At 43.8% G+C, this 22,500-nt stretch overlaps 1 protein-coding gene across 1 annotated transcript in view; it reads left to right on the top strand.

The window, feature by feature from the left end:
* The window catches only part of elk1 (ETS transcription factor ELK1), a 34,168-nt gene that overhangs the window by 8,458 nt on the left and 3,210 nt on the right, over positions 1 to 22,500 (top strand). Inside the window, exons 2-10 of the mRNA XM_028583098.1 lie at positions 948 to 1,156; positions 4,371 to 4,556; positions 4,659 to 4,832; positions 8,326 to 8,472; positions 11,496 to 11,861; positions 12,585 to 12,711; positions 15,432 to 15,562; positions 15,670 to 15,753; positions 17,251 to 17,352. Of these exons, the coding sequence (XP_028438899.1) occupies positions 948 to 1,156; positions 4,371 to 4,556; positions 4,659 to 4,832; positions 8,326 to 8,472; positions 11,496 to 11,861; positions 12,585 to 12,711; positions 15,432 to 15,562; positions 15,670 to 15,753; positions 17,251 to 17,352 (1,526 nt within the window). The remainder of the gene's footprint in view (positions 1 to 947; positions 1,157 to 4,370; positions 4,557 to 4,658; positions 4,833 to 8,325; positions 8,473 to 11,495; positions 11,862 to 12,584; positions 12,712 to 15,431; positions 15,563 to 15,669; positions 15,754 to 17,250; positions 17,353 to 22,500) is intronic.

Here is a 22,500-nt window from a genome sequence, read left to right as displayed (position 1 = left end):
TCTTTCTACTCTGCTGAACAGCTGATAAGTGGGGTCATCTCACCCACTTCCCTAAACATTACATACTTATCATTCCAATATGCATATTGCACACTACTGTTAGAATAATTTACATTATCAAATGATAGACCGAGACCACTGAAGAGATATTAAAGTTCATTTTACTTGAGAACCCAACAACCTAACAAAAAGCTCTCTACAGCTGTCTTTTTATAATACAAGTGTAAATTCAATAAATCATGATACAAGAGTTGGTGTCGTCAGTTGTTATCTGGTAAGAGACAATGAGGTCTCCCCTATCAGGTCTGAGAGGGTACGCATGTCCTCAGGAACACACCGTGCTTCAGACAAGGACAAGCAATGGCTCCATGTTATCTAGTTTAGAGTATTCAGTATAATATTATTCAATGCAAACACTTTAATAGTAACACGAGGGAAAGCAAGTATATATAATTTCCCGAACTACTACTTTGCACTATTACTTTTTGCACTTTACATCCCACTGCATGTGTACTTGATATTATGTCTTATTTGTATTTTTGTATATTATGTTTATGCGTGCCTGCATGTATATTGTTGTCTCTATTGTACAATATGTGTCTATGTTACTCTTTGTCTTTTTACTTCTACATGTCTACAGTATTAGACAGTGGTGTTGACCAACTGCCACTTTGCTCCTTTGAAAGCCATGATGTCTCTCTCTCATGGGGGGGCAAATTATCTGGGTGGGTAAAGCAGAGAAAGGGGAGGTAACCTTTCCCCTTATGACCTCGTAAGGAGAAGATTCCTGATTGGTCCATCTGAGCTTTCATTTTCTCAAAGGCAGAGCAGGATACCCAGGGCTCTGTTTACATCTATCACCATTTCTAGCCACTGGGGGGCCATAGGAAGGCTGGGGGAACTCATATTAACTGTCTGTCTGCCCCCGTCCCCCCCCGTCCCCCCAGCCATGGACCCGTCCATCACGCTGTGGCAGTTCCTGCTCCACCTGCTGGAAGACCAGCGGCAGCGTCACCTGATCTCGTGGACCGGCGAGGACGGAGAGTTCAAGCTGCTGGACGCGGAGGAGGTGGCCCGCCTGTGGGGGCTCCGCAAGAACAAACACAACATGAACTACGACAAACTGAGCCGAGCGCTGCGATACTACTACGACAAGGTACTGCTACTGTAATACCACTAGAGCTGCAAAGATTAATCCTATTAGCTGTCAACTATTACATTATAGCTAGGGCTGGGGAAAAAAATCTATTTGATTTAAAAATCGAGTTGGTAGGTCAAATCGAAAAAACGATTTTTTTGATTTTTTTTTTAAATCCAAATACAGTATAAATAATTTGGATGTTTAACAATCTTTGTTGCACACTGCACAGTGACTTTTCAGTTGGAGAAAGGGTTTGCCTTTGCAATTTTGTTTATGTTGATAAACTTTAATTAATAAATAATAATAATAAATATATATTTTTGAAATATATTTACAGTTCGCAGTCATTTTGTATTGGGGGGGTCGAATCGTAAATCGAGTTTTTTAAAAAGAAAGGGAAACAAATCGCCCAGCTCTAATTATAGCCCAACTATTTTGATAATCGTTTCCCCCTCGTGTTGTCGACCACGCAGCTTTTTGTCATCCTGGGTCAACATGAAAACCTTATTTTTCTCCGATGTTTTGGTCGTCATTTTTATTTTTTTGACGTTTTTTGAGCTTTTTTCCCAATGTTTTTGGTCACTTTTTCCGATGTCTTTGTCGTTTTTATTTTTTTTGTTATTTTTTTTTTTACTCAAGTTTTTGAAGCTTTTTCTGCCTTTTTTTCCCCCAAGTTTGTCACTTTTTCTGATCTCTGTTGATTTTAAAAAAAAAAGTTTTTTTAATGCATTTTTGTCACTTTTTTCAACCTTCATGAATATTTCTTTTTTTTCAAATGCTATAAAATACCCAAATTAATTGAAAGTATTGAACTGATCAGTTATTTTACACTAAAGAAAGTCGTATTGGAACCATCCACGTTATTTTTTATCGGCAATTTGTTGAAAAAAATCAAAAATTTGATATAGAAACTTTTTTGAAAATGGGTCAAATTTGACCCGAGGCCAACAGGAGGGTTAATCAGTAAAACTTCTCTGATGTCAGCGTGTTAAATGTGAATATTGTTCTAGTGTCTTCTCTCCTCTGGAACAGGAAACTGAATATCTTTGAGTTGGGGACAAAAACGAGACATTTGAGGATGTCATCTTGAGCTTTTTGGGGAAACACTGATTTGGGGACACAATTTTCTGACATTTTAGAGTCCAAACAACTCATCCATTCATCCAGAAAACACCCCACAGATTAATCGACAATGAAAATAATCGCTAATTGCAGCCCTAAATGCTGCTGTTACTACACAAGAACAAACACAACTTCAGTGTTCAGCGAGACGGAGAGCTTTATCTCTGGGATTTTTGTTGTTTCTTCAGTTTTTTTGGAGCCGGCACAGAGCTGTGAAAACATCAATCTACTCTCAGCTGTTATCAGAGGACGCAGGGGAGGGAAACAAGCAATACAAACAGAAACACTCAAAACAAATATGCCAATACGTTCACTGACACTGAGGACCCTATTTTAACGATCTAAGAGCACGGGTGAAAAGTGTCTGTGTTTAGGGTGCCTGGTCCTAAAGGGTTGTCCTTAGTGTCTTCATTAATCAGAGGTGTGTTTTGGGCGTAACATGCAATCAACCAATCAGAGATCATCTCCCATTCATCAACCAATCAGAGATCATCTCCCATTCCCTTTTAAAAGCCAGGCGCGTTTGGACCTTGGAGCATTGCTGTTATGATTAGGGTTGGGCATCGAGAACGGATTCCTAATCGGAATCGTTTCAAAAATTACGATCCCATCAGAATCGTTTCTTTATTGGAATCGTTTGGAGGATTTGGTTTCAAATCTGATCATAGGTTCCAAATTTAATATGCGCAAGTTTTGGTTTCCGTTGCAGCACAGTAAGCGGAGCTCTAGTGTGGCTTTATTTTTGCATTGTAAAAGCTGTAAAACTGCAACCCACCTATGAATCAATATAAAACTTTCCTCTTATTTGTGAAATAAGCATCTAACCCGTTTCAACTCCACCGCTCAAAGAATCGAGAATCGATAAGAACCGGAATCGAAAGGCGGAATTGGAATCAGAATCGTTGAAATCCAAACGATGCCCAACCCTAGTTATGATGGATTTACACCATAATATTTTTATTTGTAATCGTGTGTGTGTGTGTGTGTGTGTGTGTGTACCTGTGTGTGTAACAAGCGTAGTGTGTGTGCGCTGTGCACGAGCCTAGGATCATTTCACTAATGCTCTGTTAAAATAACAATGAAATGCTGCGTTATTGACTTTAGACCAGGTTATTGTTGGTCAATGGTGAGATTGACCAACTTCCCGCTGACTCAAGATGGTAATACTCCCAGAATGCACCTGAACACACCTCCCTGTAAGACGAGCACGCCCAGAATGCACCTGAACACACCTCCCTGTAAGACCAGCTTGCCCAGAATGCACCTGAACACACCTCCCTGTAAGACCAGCTCCCCCAGAATGCACCTGAACACACCTCCCTGTAAGACCAGCTCGCCCAGAATGCACCTGAACACACCTCCCTGTAAGACCAGCTCGCCCAGAATGCACCTGAACACACCTCCCTGTAAGACCAGCTCTCCCAGAATGCACCTGAACACACCTCCCTGTAAGACCAGCTCTCCCAGAATGCACCTGAACACACCTCCCTGTAAGACCAGCTCGCCCAGAATGCACCTGAACACACCTCCCTGTAAGACCAGCTCGCCCAGAATGCACCTGAACACACCTCCCTGTAAGACCAGCACGCCCAGAATGCACCTGAACACACCTCCCTGTAAGACCAGCACGCCCAGAATGCACCTGAACACACCTCCCTGTAAGACCAGCACACCCAGAATGCACCTGAAGCCGTTTCCTGTATATCGGTAGTTTGATTTAAAAGAAATATAGACACTTCTGTGCACACACCTCGCGTAAAAATATAAATGGAGACTGTCCTATTTTTATGCTTGTAGAGCCGATCTTTGCGGAGCAGACGCGCGCCACTTACGTGCTGCTTTCGCGTCCGATGTCAGCGCCAGTTTCATTGATTTATAGTGGAAGCGTGTTGTTGGAACTTCTGCTCCGCATACGTTACGCGTGCAGTGTAGCCAGCCCGTAAGAAACTCACACAATGATAACTCTCTGTGTGATAAAACTACGACATTATAGTACTCTTAGGTAGTAGAAGTAACTGTATTTTTATGATCTCACCTCTAAGTCAGTGCATTGTCTTGCAGCCCTTTATTATTTCTTTATGTCTTTATCGGTGTTGTCTTCTTTCAGAACATCATAAAGAAGGTGAGCGGTCAGAAGTTTGTCTATAAGTTCGTCAGTCAGCCCGACCCCTCTCTGCCTGAGGGGCTACGCAACGGAGAGGAGGGCCAGAGGAGGGACACCGCAGACCCAAACAGCCAATCAAAAGGCCCCGTGGGCGGGGCTTCTACCTGTCCTTCAAAGAGCTTACCCCAGGTACACTTTGACTTTCTCTTTCTTCTTTTTATGTAGGTTTTCTGCAGGATTACAGACACACAGTGATATGACGAACTGATTGATTTCCGTATTGGTCCCCAGCGCTCGTCACCCAGCGGCTCCCAGAAAAGCTCCCGTAACGACTACATGAAGTCCGGCCTCTACTCCACCTTCACCATCCAATCGCTGCAGGCTTCGCCCAACCCACGGCCAATCAAAACGGAGCTGCTGATACAACAAGAAGCCGCCTTGTTGGTCGATCACACACCCAGAGAGGTGAGAGTGTGTGTGCGGTGTCTTGGGGGGCGGCCCGTAGCCCAAAATGACCCCCCGCACTCCCTGAAAGAATGACATAATTATTATATATATATGTGTGTATGTCTGTGTGTGTGTGTGTGTGTGTGTGTGTGTGTGTGTGTGTGTGTGAGAGATATGGATAAAATCAAATATCACAATATTTTTGACCAAATACCTCGATATCAATACCACAACGATATTGTAGTGTTGACTTTTGGTGCTTCCATAAAATATTTACACACTTAGATTTTAGATAAATAATCATCAGTAATGTGGATATAATGACTAAGTGGGGAAAAAGCAAATAATAGAACAGCTAGAACAGTCTGGTAAGTTCAGAAAATGACATCACTCTGCTGTAATGCAGCCTTTAAAACCAGGAAAAGACACTTGTGTCGTTCATACATACATACATACATATATATATATATATATATATATATATATATATATATATATATATATATATATATATAAAAAAAAAAAACAGTTGAGCGGGTAAAGCTGTTTTCACACATACAGGCATTTCGCTTCTTGTTCCTCGCCTTTTAAGTTCAATTCATCTTAACTTAGGCCAGGCGGAGCGGATGTTCCAAAACTACGGTTTCACTATAATCAATGAAACTGGCGACTCCGGGCAGAGTAAGTGGTGCTTATGGGTCATAAAGTATCTTTATTTCTTTTAAATTAAACTACCGATGTACAGGAAACAACTTAAAGAGGCACTATGCAGTTTTGGCAATTTCTTCGCTGTTTTCTCGCCTTTTGTTGGCAGGTTTCTCTACAGACTTCCCCCTACAGCTTCGGAATAGATATTTGGCAACACTGTCATAAAAACTCGTTGTTGACTCTTCCCCCCCCCACCCCCCCCCCCCCATCTTCTCCCTCTGGTCATATGCTTTTGTTTTCATAGAAGCCGGCGAACGCACGGAGCCATGTCCACTGAGGTGTTTGCTAACGACTATGATAACCTCTCCGCTAGCGCGCTAGCTAGCCAGTGAGCCCGTAACAGACAGCGATCATGATGAAGATCTTTACAGATGATAGCAAACATCAAATACAAGAAATACAAAGATTAAACAGAGTTTATCCCAAAGATACTTACACGTGCAACAGCAGGAATGCCAGCTCAGCATTGGATTAGCAGGCTTCTGTTTGTCTCAGTTCTCGCCATCTAAAAACGCAGCTCCTATGTTTATTATTATTATCTGTTTATTTAACAGGGACCATACAAGCAAACATAGTTACAATACAAAGCCCGTAACTGATGCGCAGCATATGGAGTTAATAGCTAGAGCTAATTCTCAACTCTTGTCCCTGGTTGGGCATTTTCCTCGTGTCTGACTCCTCTCTCGGTCAGTCTGCCGTTTCCTCTCTCTCTGTTCCTCCGACAATGCTTTCCGAGCTTTCTGCTTCCTTTCTGCCGGCTCAGCCACGACCCATAGTGTGAAAAACTCCATCGCTACCTTGTTCTTATAGCTAGCCGGTTCCTGTATGTGTGCAGTGCTAAGAAGCAATTCGTTACATCGCTGCCCAAAGTTGCGAGGGTGGTTTTCCTGCTCACAGGCACTAGGGGGAAGCAAGACATCCACCACTCAACCCCAAACAAGTCATATAACAGTTCCAATGAATCCGAAGCTATTCAGTTAAGGTAAATCAAGCAAAAAAAAACCGACATAGTTCCCCTTTTAAGTGTGGGTTCCCGGGTCAGACCGGAGGTCAATGTGCCACGGGGTGGGCCTTGTAAAGTTGGCTTCGCAATGCCACCTATCCATGCCGGCATTGTAAGGCCAGTTTTGCAAATAATGACAGTTAGGTTTAGGCACCACTGGGCTAGAATGGTTAAGTTTAGGAGGGGGTTAGGGTTGAGTCAGTGAGCGTATTGGCAGTTTGGTTGTGAGAGTTTCCTCTCTTTATTCCTTGTTTCGCTCCCCTGCGTCCTTTGATAACAGCTGAACAGTAGATTGATGTTTCACAGCTCTGTGCCGGCTCCAAAACACTGGCGAAACAACAACAATCCCAGAGATAAAGCTCACCGTCTCGCCTGTGACTCACACAATCCTTCGGCGTGTGGCGCTGTTGGTAGAGACGGTTAAAACATAGATTCAGTCCACATACGCTGCTCGTTACACAGCTACTTACTAAATAAATCTATTTTCACACAAAAGGTTGATTTAAAAATAGATTTTATTGATTTTAACAATGGTCCTCAAGAGTCTGTGATCAGGAATGCGTTACTAATTGACCAACCAGAATCGATTATTCACCAAAGCCATGTAATAAGCGAGTTGAATGTGATGGTGTGTTTGTTGTCATGAGGTTGTTGACCTAAATGATGCAATCTCATGAACCGCTTAAACTTAATGATTCAAACTGTTCGAGTCTCAGCAGGATGCTTTCTGTACAAACGTTTCCACTTAGTAGTTATATTAAGAATTGCCTCATTTTAACTTAAAGGTCCACTGTGTAGTGTTTTAAGTATTTTATTAGGTAAAATCAATGTCTTCATTCATAAATATGTCCTCAGTGTAAAATGACCTCTGCCAATGATCTGACTTATCCTCGTGAGCCACATGTGTCAAACTCAAATCCAGCCCGTTGCAGATTTAGATGCGGCCCGTATATCAATTTGGGTTCACAATACATTTTGGCTTGCCTAGTTGTGCGCCAAACCAAAAACACAGGAAAGTGTTTTTTTAAACTGCAATGACCTGACATTCAAAGCAGAATATGGCAGGTTGCATTGCACTTTTCTGCTTTTTTGCACTTCTGGTTAAATAAAAACTGCATTTCTTTGTCTTTGTACTCTGCACAATGACAATAAAATGTAATCTAATCTAATTTGCCAACTCTGAGACTCAGAAATTCCCCCAGAAGCAGAGAGAGAGTTTTCTTATTCAGGTTGTTGTTAAAAATGTAATCATTGTTTTGCTTGATTTGCTAAACTCTATGATGGCTAAGGAACTCTTTTGATGACTTTTTTTGTAGGGCTTCATGTCAACAAAAAGCGTACAAAAATGTCAGAAAAAAGCAACAGATTTACAAAAAGGTGACAAATGTCTGTGAAAGCCACAAAAAAAGTCGGAACAAAAATTAGGAAAAAAGCTCCCAAAATGTTAAAACAGTGACATGCAGTAACAAAATCACATCAATAAACTCTCCGTGTCTGGCCCTCGGTGGGATTCTCTTTTTCCAGTGTGGCCCTCTGGGGAAATGAGTTTCTTGGTCCATAACGGCTACCGTAGCTTCAACACGCATTAGAAAGCAAGGCGCTAGAGAGCAGTATTCGTTTGAATGCAAAATACAATTTCACCGCTAGATGGGAGACATCCCTACACAGTGGACCTTTATAACTTTTAAATACTCTAAGAAATTACCTCCTCCATCCTGATGTTTTTTTCCCGTTTTTTTTTTTCCCTCTTCTGTTCCCTCTCCTCCTTTTCCTCCTCCTCCTCCTCCTCCTCCACCTCAGGTCTGTGTATTATCAGACTCTAACTCCTCTCCATCAGTAGGTGGAGCTGTTGATTCAGCTCTCCAGGTGATCGTCACTCAGCCATCTCCCTGTCAGACTCCGGCTCTCAGCCCTCAGATACCGGTCAGCGCCGCCAGCCAATCACAGGTCAGTGTCGGGGGCCACTTTATTACTTTTACACTGTTTTATAGCGTTGTACCCTGATACACTAGCCTGGATGCCAGCCGAACTTAGCCCCGCCCACAAAATTCGAGGTCGGGAAGTTTGTAGTCTGAAGTCTGGAGTCGCTCCGTTGAGAAGCCATAATAGCCCGAACAGGATCTTTTCGGACCAATCAGATTGTCGGACAGATGATCAACCGTAACAGAATCAACGACGTCACCAAAGAACGCTTGGGTTGAATTTGTTGAGATGTGTAGATTCCACCATCGCGTCTGTTACAGAAGATATCGACAGCGCATTCATTATGCATTATTATTCATTAAAATCCTCAGCGGAGGAGCCTCAACAACGAAAGCAAGAGAGAGACTGAAGAGAGAGAGCGTTATATGGTGGAGAGACATAGAGAGAGACTGAAGAGAGAGAGAGTTATATGGTGGAGAGACATAGAGAGAGACTGAAGAGAGAGAGCGTTATATGGTGGAGAGACATAGAGAGAGAGCGTTATATGGTGGAGAGACATAGAGAGAGACTGAAGAGAGAGAGCGTTATATGGTGGAGAGACATAGAGAGAGACTGAAGAGAGAGAGAGTTATATGGTGGAGAGACATAGAGAGAGACTGAAGAGAGAGAGCGTTATATGGTGGAGAGACATAGAGAGAGACTGAAGAGAGAGAGCGTTATATGGTGGAGAGACATAGAGAGAGACTGAAGAGAGAGAGCGTTATATGGTGGAAAGAGACTGAAGAGAGAGCGTTATATGGTGGAGAGACATAGAGAGAGACTGAAGAGAGAGAGCGTTATATGGTGGAGAGAGACTGAAGAGAGAGAGCGTTATATGGTGGAGAGAGACTGAAGAGAGAGCGTTATATGGTGGACAGACATAGAGAGAGACTGAAGAGAGAGAGCGTTATATGGTGGAGAGAGACTGAAGAGAGAGAGCGTTATATGGTGGAAAGAGACTGAAGAGAGAGAGCGTTATATGGTGGAGAGACATAGAGAGAGACTGAAGAGAGAGAACGTTATATGGTGGAGAGAGACTGAAGAGAGAGAGCGTTATATGGTGGAAAGAGACTGAAGAGAGAGAGCGTTATATGGTGGAGAGACATAGAGAGAGACTGAAGAGAGAGAGCGTTATATGGTTGAGAGACATAGAGAGAGACTGAAGAGAGAGAGCGTTATATGGTGGAGAGAGACTGAAGAGAGAGAACGTTATATGGTTGAGAGAGACTGAAGAGAGAGAGCGTTATATGGTGGAGAGAGACTGAAGAGAGAGAGATTGTTATATGGTTGAGAGAGACTGAAGAGAGAGAGTGTTATATGGTGGAGAGAGACTGAAGAGAGAGAGCGTTATATGGTGGACAGACATAGAGAGAGACTGAAGAGAGAGAGCGTTATATGGTTGAGAGACATAGAGAGAGACTGAAGAGAGAGAGCGTTATATGGTGGAGAGAGACTGAAGAGAGCGTTATATGGTTGAGAGACATAGAGAGAGACTGAAGAGAGAGAGCGTTATATGGTGGAGGAGAGACATAGAGAGAGAGCGTTATATAGTGGAGAGACATAGAGAGAGACTGAATAGAGAGAGCGTTATATGGTTGAGAGACATAGAGAGAGACTGAAGAGAGAGAGCGTTATATGGTGGAGGAGAGACATAGAGAGAGACTGAAGAGAGAGCGTTATATGGTTGAGAGACATAGAGAGAGACTGAAGAGAGAGAGCGTTATATGGTGGAGAGACATAGAGAGAGACTGAAGAGAGAGAGCGTTATATGGTTGAGAGAGACTGAAGAGAGAGAGCGTTATATGGTGGAGAGAGACTGAAGAGAGAGAGCGTTATATGGTGGAGAGACTGAAGAGAGAGATCCAAAATCTGGGTTCCAAATTTAACATGCGCAAGTTTTGGGTTTCCGTAGCGACCAGGCGCTTGTTGTGTTTTGCAGCCTTGGAGCACAGTAAGCGGTGCTCTAGCGTGGCTTAGTTTTCAAACTGCTACCCATCTTTGAATCAAAATAAATCTTTCCTCGTATTTGTGAAATAAGCATGTGACCCGTTTCAACTCTTACCTACCCGATGTGAGTCGAGCATGCTCAGATTTAAACGGTTTACGGTATAACGTGTCCTACAGAAATTTGTGAAATCATTTCCAAAACGTTGTAGCTATCTATAATTGTTTAATTGCCAACGTTAGCTCAAAACGCCGTTAGCATCTAGTAGGCGACCTGATTGCTAACGTTAGCTCAAAACGCCGTTAGCATCTAGTAGGCTACTTGATTACTAACGTTCGCAAAAAAAGTTCGCATCTTAGCTAGCGGTCATTTCAAAAAACGTTTTCGCTAGTGCCCTAAATATATATAGGGCACTAGTTTTAGCTATCTATGATTGTTTGATTGCTAACGTTAGCTCAAAACCATAGACAGTATATTGGAGGTGACGCACGCGCAACTCACATCTGCACTGGACTCACATCGGGTAGTGACACCACCGTTCAAAGAATCGGAATCGAGAGTCGATAAGAACCGGAATCGAAACGAAGAATCGGAATTGGAATCAGAATCGTTAAAATCGAAACGATGCCCATAGGTCTGTCCTCGACTAAAGAAATCTTAGTCGACTAACACTTATAGGATTTTGTCGACTAATCGATTAGTTGATTTAATTGACAGAGCTGTGCGCTTTGAGAGGTGGTTAAGACTAGAAAAGCACAATATAAATGTAGTTAATTAACCATCTGTAAAACTGAGTTTCTCCACAATTAATCCTGCAAAAGCACCACTTTAAATCTTGTGTTTACCATAAATGTGCTCAGAAGTTTCTTGGAAATAAGTAATTAAGCATGAATAAGCATAAAAAATGACTAATCGACAAAAGAAATCTTAGTCGACTAAGACCAAAACGACCGATTAGTCGACTAATCGACTAAGAGGTGGCAGCCCTAGATGCCCAACCCTAGTAATTATACACAAACCGATCACCATTCTCCACCATTCATTTTCTCTCTTTTCCCCCCAGACTCCTTGTCTGAGCGACCCTCCCCAGATTTATCTCACCAGCGTCGGGGACCCTACCTCCCTGATCCCCCTGGGTCCTGTCGGGGGGGGCTCTGTGAGTCCCGCGGCCCCCCCGAACCATTTATCAATGCAGCAGGAGGACTACGGGGGGGTCACCAACCCTCACTCGACGCCGCCTGTCTTCGTCATCATCAACCCTCCTCCGCATCAGCATCAGCAGCAGGTTGCCATGGCGGCGGCGGCGTCAGCAGCAGCTCCGTCCGGCGCCCGTCCTCCCCCGCCCCCCATCGTCATCAAGGAGGAGAACCTGCCGTCGGAGGAGGAGCTGCTGAAGATTGTGTCTCTGGAGGAGAAACGGGTGGAGCAGGTAGAGCTGTACAGTCCCTCCAGAGAAACGTGGTTATGCGATCACATAATTCAACGCATAATCGGCCGAAGTCCGCATATTTACGGCGCACTTTTGCTGCATAAATTGCCGATTTCCGCGCAAAATATGCGGGGCTTGCATGATTTCATAATCCCCGCATTTCCGTTGCAAAAAAAGTCACAAATATATTAGCAGAAAGTTGAAAAATGTTGCGTTTACTTCACACAAGAGCAGCCATTTTCCCCTGTTGCCATGGGAACGTTATGAAGTGACATCATTACGCGACGTGAACATCATCGAAAAGCAGCATGTTGGGGGGATCACTTTTTTTTTCTCTTTTTCATCAAACGGCAGTTTTTTGCTAGTTCCCGCAATTTCATCGCATAAAATTGCATAAATCTCATATAGAGCATATTCCATCACATTTTTTTAAAAAACGTGCCGCATAATCAAGGATTTTTGCCCCGCAACAATCACCAAAAAACTCCACATTTTTCTGGAAGGACTTGCGCGATGGTAGGAGCTGCGATGATATGCTTTTTCCCCGATTCGATTCCTTCACGATTAGGGTTTGGCATCGTCTGGATTTTAAAGGTGCCCCTGCCGTACAAACCCATTTTTACGTGCATTTTTTGAGATATGTCGCACCATAAGTCCAGAATTCTGCTGCCTCGTGGTTGAGACTGGTGACTCATGACGTACCCCTGCTCCTCCTTTTCCCAGGTCCCTCAGCTGATCTTGGGGGAACCCGAGCCCCCCCTCACCATCGTGGAAAGCCCGCCCCCTCCCTGCATGGAGCCCGGGGTCGGAGGTCAGCAGCCTGCAGGGGAGAGCCAGGACACGCTGGCAGGTAACGGGAACGTTTCTTCGGCTTTTCTCCACGCTTCCTACAGGATGTGGCAGACGTTGCTCTGTGATTGGTTGTTTACAGCGGTTAAAGTGGGCGGGAACAATCCAGAATTGCGTTCCCTTCGCACCTTCCTCTAATAAGTAAACTTATCTAATTGGCAGTTTCATATACTGAACAAACTCATAAACACAACACTTATACATATTATTTATCTTTTTTTTAATTGTATATATAAGACTTATATTTCTTCTTATTTGTATATATTTCTCATCTTTTTACGTTATACTTGTTGTACGTGTCCTTATTGCACCGCGGGTTGGAGAGAAACCTATCTTCAACTGCTCTGTATGTCTGGCATATATTGCAGAATTGAAAATAAATTTGACTTGACAGATGGCTAATAAAAACCAAGCTGATCAGAAAAATGAACACTTGGACAGACATCAGCGTGATCAGAACTACCTAAAATTACAGAAACCATCTTTGTTGGAAATGTATTTTTTTTTTTTTTTTTTTAGTTTGGCCCGATGTCCCATCCACTAACATGGAGGGAGCTTATTCAATTCAATTTGATTTATAGTATCAAATCTTAACAAGAGTTATCTCGAGGCACTTTACAGATAGAGTAGGTCTAGACCACACTCTGTAATTTACAATGACCTAACAATTACAGTAATTCCCCCCCAAGAACAAACATTAGCAGTGGCTATTGCGACAGTGGCGATGAGAAACTCCCTTTTAGGAAGAAACAGACCCAGGCTCTTGGTAGGCGGTGTCTGACGGTGCTGGTTGGGGGTGTGATGGACAGTGTCAATAATAGTCACATTAAAGATAATGGAACAGTGACTAGAAATAGTAGTCCTAGTAGTTCATGGCATTGTAGGTCACAGAAGGGCATTAAGGGGTGTAGCTTGGCACAGCAGAGCATGGGTGGACGCAGCAGGACACTGCACTGAATCGCAGAGCGTAGCAGGGTGTAGCAGGTCCACATCGTAGCAGGGTGTAGCAGTGTAGCAGGTCCACAGCGTAGCAGGTCCACATCGTAGCAGGGTGTAAATGGTCCACATCGTAGCAGGGTGTAGCAGTGTAGCAGGTCCACATCGTAGCAGGGTGTAGCAGGTCCACAGCGTATCAGGGTGTAGCAGGTCCACAGCGTAGCAGGGTGTAGCAGGTCCACATCGTAGCAGGGTGTAGCAGGTCCACAGCGTAGCAGGGTGTAGCAGGTCCAAAGCGTAGCAGGTCCACAGCGTAGCAGGGTGTAGCCGTGTAGCCGGTCCACAGCGTATCAGGGTGTAGCAGGTCCACAGCGTAGCAGGGTGTAGCAGGTCCACAGCGTAGCAGGGTGTAAATGGTCCACAGCATAGCAGGGTGTAGCAGGTCCAAAGCGTAGCAGGTCCACAGCGTAGCAGGGTGTAGCAGGTCCACATCGTAGCAGGTCCACATTGTAGCAGGGTGTAGCCGTGTAGCCGGTCCACAGCGTAGCAGGGTGTAGCCGGTCCACAGCGTAGCAGGGTGTAGCCGGTCCACAACGTAGCAGGGTGTAGCCGGTCCACATCGTAGCAGGTCCACATCGTAGCAGGGTGTAGCCGGTCCACATCGTAGCAGGGTGTAGCCGGTCCACATCGTAGCAGGGTGTAGCAGGTCCACATCGTAGCAGGGTGTAGCAGGTCCACATCGTAGCAGGGTGTAGCAGTGTAGCGGGTCCACAGCGTAGCAAGGTGTAGCAGGTCCACAGCAACAGCTGCACCTAAGACCCAGATGCCACCCTAATCCAAGACCATATTCTGGGCGAAGAAGAAACCTAAGGGTTAGTAACAAGGATTTCTGGGACCAGGATGCACACAAAAGGAAACAAATGTAAAGAGAGAGGAGAGAGCAGCTCAGTGTGTCAAAGGAAGGAAGGAAGGAACTTCCCCGGCCTTCTAGAATTATAACAGCATAACTAATGGCACATTTCCATTACATGGTACCTGCTCTACTCGCCTTGACTCGCCTTTTTTGGTGTTCCATTACGAAAAGAAGTCCCTGGTACCTGCTAACAGGTACTTTTTTTTTGCACCACCTCAGTCGAGGTTCCCAGCGAGCTGAGACAATACCAAAAGGTGACGTAAAAACCTGCAGACTGCTGATTGGTCGGAAAGAATCATCACTATTTATTAGTAATACAGTGAAAATTAGTAGAAATGTGAATATTTTGGTTAGCGTGTTGATTTACGGTGTGTGCCCCTAAATTTTCTGTTTGTGCCCCTAAAATTTTCAGTTGGGGGCGCCACTGTGCTCCTAGTGAAAAAAGTTAGTCTGGAGCCCTGATCAGTAGGGCTGTCCTCGACTAAAGAAGTTCTTAGTCGACTAACACTTATAGGATTTTGTCGACTAATCGATTAGTTGATTTAATTGACAGAGCTGTGAGCTTTGAGAGGTGGTTAAGACTAGAAAAGCACAATATAAATGTAGTTAATTAACCATCTGTAAAACTGAGTTTCTCCACAATTAATCCTGCAAAAGCACCACTTTGAATCTTGTGTTTACCATAAATGTTCTCAGAAGTTTCTTAGAAATAAGTAATTAAGCATGAATAAGCCTAAAAAATGACTAATCGACTAAAGAAATCTTAGTCGACTGAGACCAAAACGACCGATTAGTCGACTAATCCACTAAGAGGTGGCAGCCCTACTGATCAGTTCTGCTCTCTGAACTCCAGTTTCCCGTCTCTCCGTCAGATCCCTCGGCGCCTCCGGTGACCTCCTCCTCGGCGGTAACGCCAGACGCCGTTCCTCCCAAACCGAAGAAGCCGCGGGGCCTCGAGCTGCCCTCCTCCCCCTCCCTCCCCCCCGGCCTCTCCCTGGATAAGGTCTGCAGCCTGCGATGAATACCGTATCTGTAGTTATTAACCTGTTTGTGATAAGCGCTGTTTGTGATAAGCGCTGTGACATCATATTCTGTTTGTTTTTTTTGCAGGTGAATGCAGCTGTTAACAGTTTATTGGCTCCTGGCTCAGCAACCAACTCGCTCACCCAGACTGTCATCACCTCCCATGCTCTGGTAAACACTTGGGAAAATACATAACATAACACCGTGTGTGTGTGTGTGTGTGTGTGTGTGTGTGTGTGTGTGTGTGTGTGTGTGTGTGTGTGTGTGTGTGTGTGTGTGTGTGTGTGTGTGTGTGTGTGTGTGTGTGTGTGTGTGTGTGTGTGTGTGTGTGTGTGTGTGTGTGTGTGTGTGTGTTAGGGCTGGGCAAGATAGATAGATATATAGATATCGTGATATGAGACTAGATTTTGTCTTAGATTTTGGATATCGTGATATGACACAAGTGTCTTCTCCTGGTTTTAAAGGCTGCATTACAGTAGAGTGATGTCATTTCCTGAACTTACCAGACTGTTCTAGCTGTTCTATTATTTACCTTTTCCCCACTTAGTTATTATATCCACATTAGTGATGATTATTTATATGAAATCCAAGTGTGAAGATATTTTTGTTAAAGCACCAATTCTCAACCCTAGAATATCGCCGCGATATCGAGGTATTTGGTCAAGAATATCGTGATGTCTGATTTTCTCCCTATTGCCCAGCCATAGTGTGTGTCTGTGTTTGTGTATTTCTTGGCCATGTAAGTGACACTCCCACCAACACACAACCCTGTGGCGATCACATGGCCGCCACCACCGAAGCTTCAAGTATTCACTGTGGATTAGTACCGAAGCTTTAAAGCACAACGTGTGTGTGTGTGTGTGTGTGTGTGTGTGTGTGTGTGTGTGTGTGTGTGTGTGTGTGTGTGTGTGTGTGTGTGTGTGTGTGTGTGTGTGTGTGTGTGTGTGTGTGTGTGTGTGTGTGTGTGTGTGTGTGTGTGTTCAAGATGTAAAGTGGAGGAGGCTGAACAGGAAGTTACAGAAACGCACTCATCCTGTTAGGTCCGATTTGATAAAATGTTATCAGAACCATATATCAGCTCCTACACAGTCTCAGGTTGTTGTTATTATGACAGAGGAGCTGTCAGAATGCTCTACATGCAATCTGTTGGTGATTTTAATTACCAACAGACTGTAGATGATCTGTAATCTGAACAGATTTTGTCTCTCTGACTTCTAAACGTAACTACCAGCCACACACACACACACAACATGTGTTCTGTTCAGAATAAGCTTTTAAATGAGACAAATAGCAGTTAAAATCCCTCCAAATCAAAATCAATAAAAACATCATCATGTTGAGTCGATTCTAAACCAATCAGCTGAGAAGCCGGCGTTTCCCAGCATGCCCTGGGCCTGCTTATCGTTGCCCACGTGTGCATGACGGCAGAGCAAGTCGGGATCAAGTCGGAGACAAATCTACCCAGCATGCATTGGGCGCCGATCTCGGGTAATCGATTCTGCGCAGACCTGGCTCATCTCGAACGAGCCGTCTGTCTGTCTGTCTGTCTGTCTGTCTGTCTGTCTGTCTGTCTGTCTGTCTGTCTGTCTGTCTGTCTGTGTCAAAAAGAAGATCATTGCAGTGTTTTGTATTCCTTTGTCCTGATCCGTTGTGTGCCTGTGTGTCCAGACTCCGGTCCTGCTGACTCCGAGTCCTCTTCCCTCCACCATCCACTTCTGGAGCACGCTGAGTCCCATCGCTCCTCGCTCCCCGGCCAAACTCTCCTTCCAGGTAATACACCGAGCCCACTGTGCATAGCCCTGATCATCGCAGCCAGCTGTAACTAGCTGTAATGTACAGTACAGGCCAAAAGTTTGGACACACCTTCTCATTCAATGAGTTTCCTTTTTATTTTCATGACTATTTACATTGTAGATTCTCACTGAAGGCATCAAAACTATGAATGAACACATATGGAATTATGTACTTAACAAAAAAGTGTGAAATAACTGAAAACATGTCTTATATTTTAGATTCTTCAAAGTAGCCACCCTTTGCTTTGTTATTAATAAGGGAAAAAATGCCACTAATGAACCCTGACAAAGCACACCTGTGAAGGTAAAACAATTTCAGGTGACTACCTCATGAAGCTCATTGAGAGAACACCAAGGGTTTGCAGAGTTATCAAAAAAAGCAAAGGGTGGCTACTTTGAAGAATCTAAAATATAAGACATGTTTTCAGTTATTTCACACTTTTTTGTTAAGTACATAATTCCATATGTGTTCATTCATAGTTTTGATGCCTTCAATGAGAATCTAGAATGTAAATAGTCATGAAAATAAAAAGGAAACACATTGAATGAGAAGGTGTGTCCAAACTTTTGGCCTGTACTGTACGATACAATACACCGAGCCCACTGTGCATAGCCCTGATCATCGCAGCCAGCTGTAACAAGCTGTAATATATATATATATATATATATATATATATATATATATATATATATATATATATATATATATATATATATATATATATATATATACAACAATACACCTTCACCAACAGTTTAGACTGACATTCATTTTGTGTTCCCAACAACAATTACACATTTAGTACAAAGATGAAGACGCATCAACCGTCATGGAGAAGAAACGACACACTCTAATAGGGCTGGGCGATAAAACGATAACGATATGTATCGCGATAGACACATAATCAATATCAATAGAAAATGCGGTCGATAAAACGTTCGATAACTTGTTTTTCTTCATCAGAAGAAACCAGAGGTTGTGAATCAAGTTTGGTTGCATGAACAAAGGCCCTCACTCTCTGGTAACCTAGCAACGTGGGGAGTGACACTCTAACAGCCAATCATGTAACAGTATCAAGTTTGGTTGCGCCACATCGCTGTCTCGTGTTCTTCAATAACAGAACCGGCGTGGAGTGGAAAGTGAGTGCCGCAGCGAGTGAGGAAATCGTTGATAAAACAGGAAAAGTCAGTACGGCAGTTTTGGGGATTTTATAAGTCTGACCGTAGTCAGACCAATGTCGCGACCGTCGTCCCCCCCACCAGCACTGGTGCGACCACAAACTAGTTTTACCACTTTAGCCGCGCTCACACTTTCGAGCACAGCCGTATTCGCCATCAACGTCCAACAACATCTGCAGCTGCAACACGGCACAAGCAGCAGACCACCATGGAGAGGTACTCTGCATCAGCGCCTTACTAAACACTACAAGCAGCAGACCACCATGGAGAGGTACTCTGCATCAGCGCCTTACTAAACACTACAAGCAGCAGACCACCATGGAGAGGTACTCTGCATCAGCGCCTTACTAAACGCTACAAGCAGCAGACCACCATGGAGAGGTACTCTGCATCAGCGCCTTACTAAACACTACAAGCAGCAGACCACCATGGAGAGGTACTCTGCATCAGCGACTTACTAAACGCTACAAGCAGCAGACCACCATGGAGAGGTACTCTGCATCAGCGCCTTACTAAACACTACAAGCAGCAGACCACCATGGAGAGGTACTCTGCATCAGCGCCTTACTAAACACTACAAGCAGCAGACCACCATGGAGAGGTACTCTGCATCAGCGCCTTACTAAACGCTACAAGCAGCAGACCACCATGGAGAGGTACTCTGCATCAGCGCCTTACTAAACGCTACAAGCAGCAGACCACCATGGAGAGGTACTCTGCATCAGCGCCTTACTAAACGCTACAAGCAGCAGACCACCATGGAGAGGTACTCTGCATCAGCGCCTTACTAAACACTACAAGCAGCAGACCACCATGGAGAGGTACTCTGCATCAGCGCCTTACTAAACACTACAAGCAGCAGACCACCATGGAGAGGTACTCTGCATCAGCGCCTTACTAAACACTACAAGCAGCAGACCACCATGGAGAGGTACTCTGCATCAGCGCCTTACTAAACACTACAAGCAGCAGACCACCATGGAGAGGTACTCTGCATCAGCGCCTTACTAAACACTACAAGCAGCAGACCACCATGGAGAGGTACTCTGCATCAGCGCCTTACTAAACACTACAAGCAGCAGACCACCATGGAGAGGTACTCTGCATCAGCGCCTTACTAAACGCTACAAGCAGCAGACCACCATGGAGAGGTACTCTGCATCAGCGCCTTACTAAACGCTACAAGCAGCAGACCACCATGGAGAGGTACTCTGCATCAGCGCCTTACTAAACGCTACAAGCAGCAGACCACCATGGAGAGGTACTCTGCATCAGCGCCTTACTAAACACTACAAGCAGCAGACCACCATGGAGAGGTACTCTGCATCAGCGCCTTACTAAACACTACAAGCAGCAGACCACCATGGAGAGGTACTCTGCATCAGCGCCTTACTAAACACTACAAGCAGCAGACCACCATGGAGAGGTACTCTGCATCAGCGCCTTACTAAACACTACAAGCAGCAGACCACCATGGAGAGGTACTCTGCATCAGCGCCTTACTAAACACTACAAGCAGCAGACCACCATGGAGAGGTAACCTGCATCAGCGCCTTACTAAACGCTACAAAGAAATAACGGAGGCAGACATGCTGAGCACTGTCCAGAAGCCAGGTTACCAACCTAGCACTAAACCTGCAGAAAATAGTTCCTTCTCAGGTTTCTTATATTTAGCTAACACTTTGCACTATTTTATGACACTTTATTAAGCATTTCTTACTTATTCTTTAATTTTGCACCTGTTAAGAATTTCTAAAAGACGTGTTCGTTCTGATTTCTGGAGGAGGAAAGAGAGGCTGTGGTCGAATTGAAAGTTTAAGCAAAAGGTTTAATGAAACTGCATGAAAACGACAAGACAAAACACAATTAAACATAAAACATGAAAACACTGCAGCTGACAGCGGACTGATCTCATGCTTCTCCTTGTGGAGTTACAGAAGAACAGTCCTGAATCATTCTCCGGATTACACATTTATTCCCTTCCCTCAGGATAAGGACACACCTCTGAATTTGGGTTTACCCCAGGTCACAGACTAAGGTTGATTATCATGGAAGTGTTGATTCTATTCAAGTTTACAGAGTTTGCATTTCCTTTGTTCTAACCCAGCACCAGGAGGTTGGAGACTCAAAGAGACGTTCCTCCTCATATGTTAATAGTTGGTTTTAACCTAATTAATTTAACCAAAGACAGGAATAGAGGGGGAGAAAAAAGGGTCTGTCTTTACCTATTGTTTTCAGAGACAAAAGGTGGTGATTGTGATAACCAGATCAGTCTGGACCTATTCTTTACATTCATATACATTCATTCCTATTTTCATAACCCGATTACAGCATACAATTTCTTACTTAAAACATAAAACATACCTAGTTATTAAAATCAACATTTTTACAACTTTATTTAACTCAACAAACCTTAATGTTAAGAGATAATTGTTAAGTGTTCATTGTGATTTTAGACCGGTTTACATTTTAATTATTTGAGTGTTTTCCATGGTTGTGTTGACATTTCTGCTTTTATAACTGAAGGGATTATAATCAGAGCAGGGTTAAGTTTAAAATAAAAATGTTTAAATTTAATATATTTTTCTCCTGGTCCTTATTTTAAATAGGTCATAAAAAATATCAATAATTATCGATATCGACCGATATGAAAAACTTATATCGTGATACAGTTTTCAACCATATCGCCCAGCCCTACACTCTACACACGTTACACAATACATGAGTTACACACTCTACACAGTACATAGGGGACACACTCTACACACAGTACACACGTTACACAGTACACTCTACACAATACATGAGTTACACACTCTACACAGTACATAGGGGACACACTATACACACAGTACACACGCTACACAGTAGACAGGGTACACAGTACACACGCTACACAGTACAGAGCGTACACAGTACACACGCTACACAGTAGACAGGGTACACAGTACACACGCTACACAGTAGACAGGGTACACAGTACACACGCTACACAGTACATAGGGTACACACTCTACACCAGTGTTTCTCAAATGGGGGTATATGTCCCCCTAGGGGTACTTTGGAGGACTACAGGGGGTACGTGAGATCTTTAACTAAATGTTTAATAGTAACGAGGCTGTTGTTCCTCTTTATGGAGACATTTTGTTTTTCCTACCAAAAATGTGACGTGTGTGTCTCCTTCTTTGGACCTAATCTATTGCTGTGTCTCAAACCGCCTACTGTCACACTTCAAACACTTAGTTTTAAGTATATCGTGGAGATAACGAAAAAGTCAGAGCCCTGAAAGTACCCAGATGACCCCCTATAAAAATTGTCAAAAAGTTAAGTGTGGAACGATGGACACTACGCGCACTAAACGGGCGCCATCTTGACTACGCAGCAGAAAGGGGAGGGGCCAGGGACGTGGACCGGCAGCTGATTGGACGAACGCGTCACGTGGGTCTGGCTTCTCCCGGATTTCACAACAGAGCATTAACAGGCGGCTCGTTGAGATTATATACGATCTTGTTTTTTACGAAAATAGTTCACCGAAACGTGATTCTGAAAACATTTTAAGCGAAAAATAGGCCGTGCAGTTGCTGAATCTGTCTTCATCTCAGATCAACAAAGGTCATTTTAAGAGATTTTCGTCAGATTTTCAGAGGCGGCGGGGCGAGCGCTCGTCATTTCCGGTAAGAGTTTTAACGTAAGTGGTCCGTTTGGGACGATACTAACCATCCAAAGTGGGCACTACGGCAGGAAGTGGTCAGTGCACATTAGCGGTATACTGACAGAAGTGTGTGGTTTGAGACAGTCTATCCTTCCTTCAACTTTTAACAAGTTTCTCGCTCTTCTTATGTCACTGTGTTGGAAGTGTTTGATACTATTTTGACCTATTCTTTCCTTCCTTCCTTCTACCATCTTTTTCCGAGTTTTTTGTCTCTTTTTCTCATCAGCATTTAAA

This window comes from Perca flavescens, chromosome 7 (assembly GCF_004354835.1).
Source record: "Perca flavescens isolate YP-PL-M2 chromosome 7, PFLA_1.0, whole genome shotgun sequence".
In the NCBI taxonomy this organism is placed as follows: domain Eukaryota; kingdom Metazoa; phylum Chordata; class Actinopteri; order Perciformes; family Percidae; genus Perca; species Perca flavescens.
The sequence above is the reverse complement of the archived record's forward strand: the minus strand, read 5'-3'. Positions and strand labels throughout refer to the sequence as shown.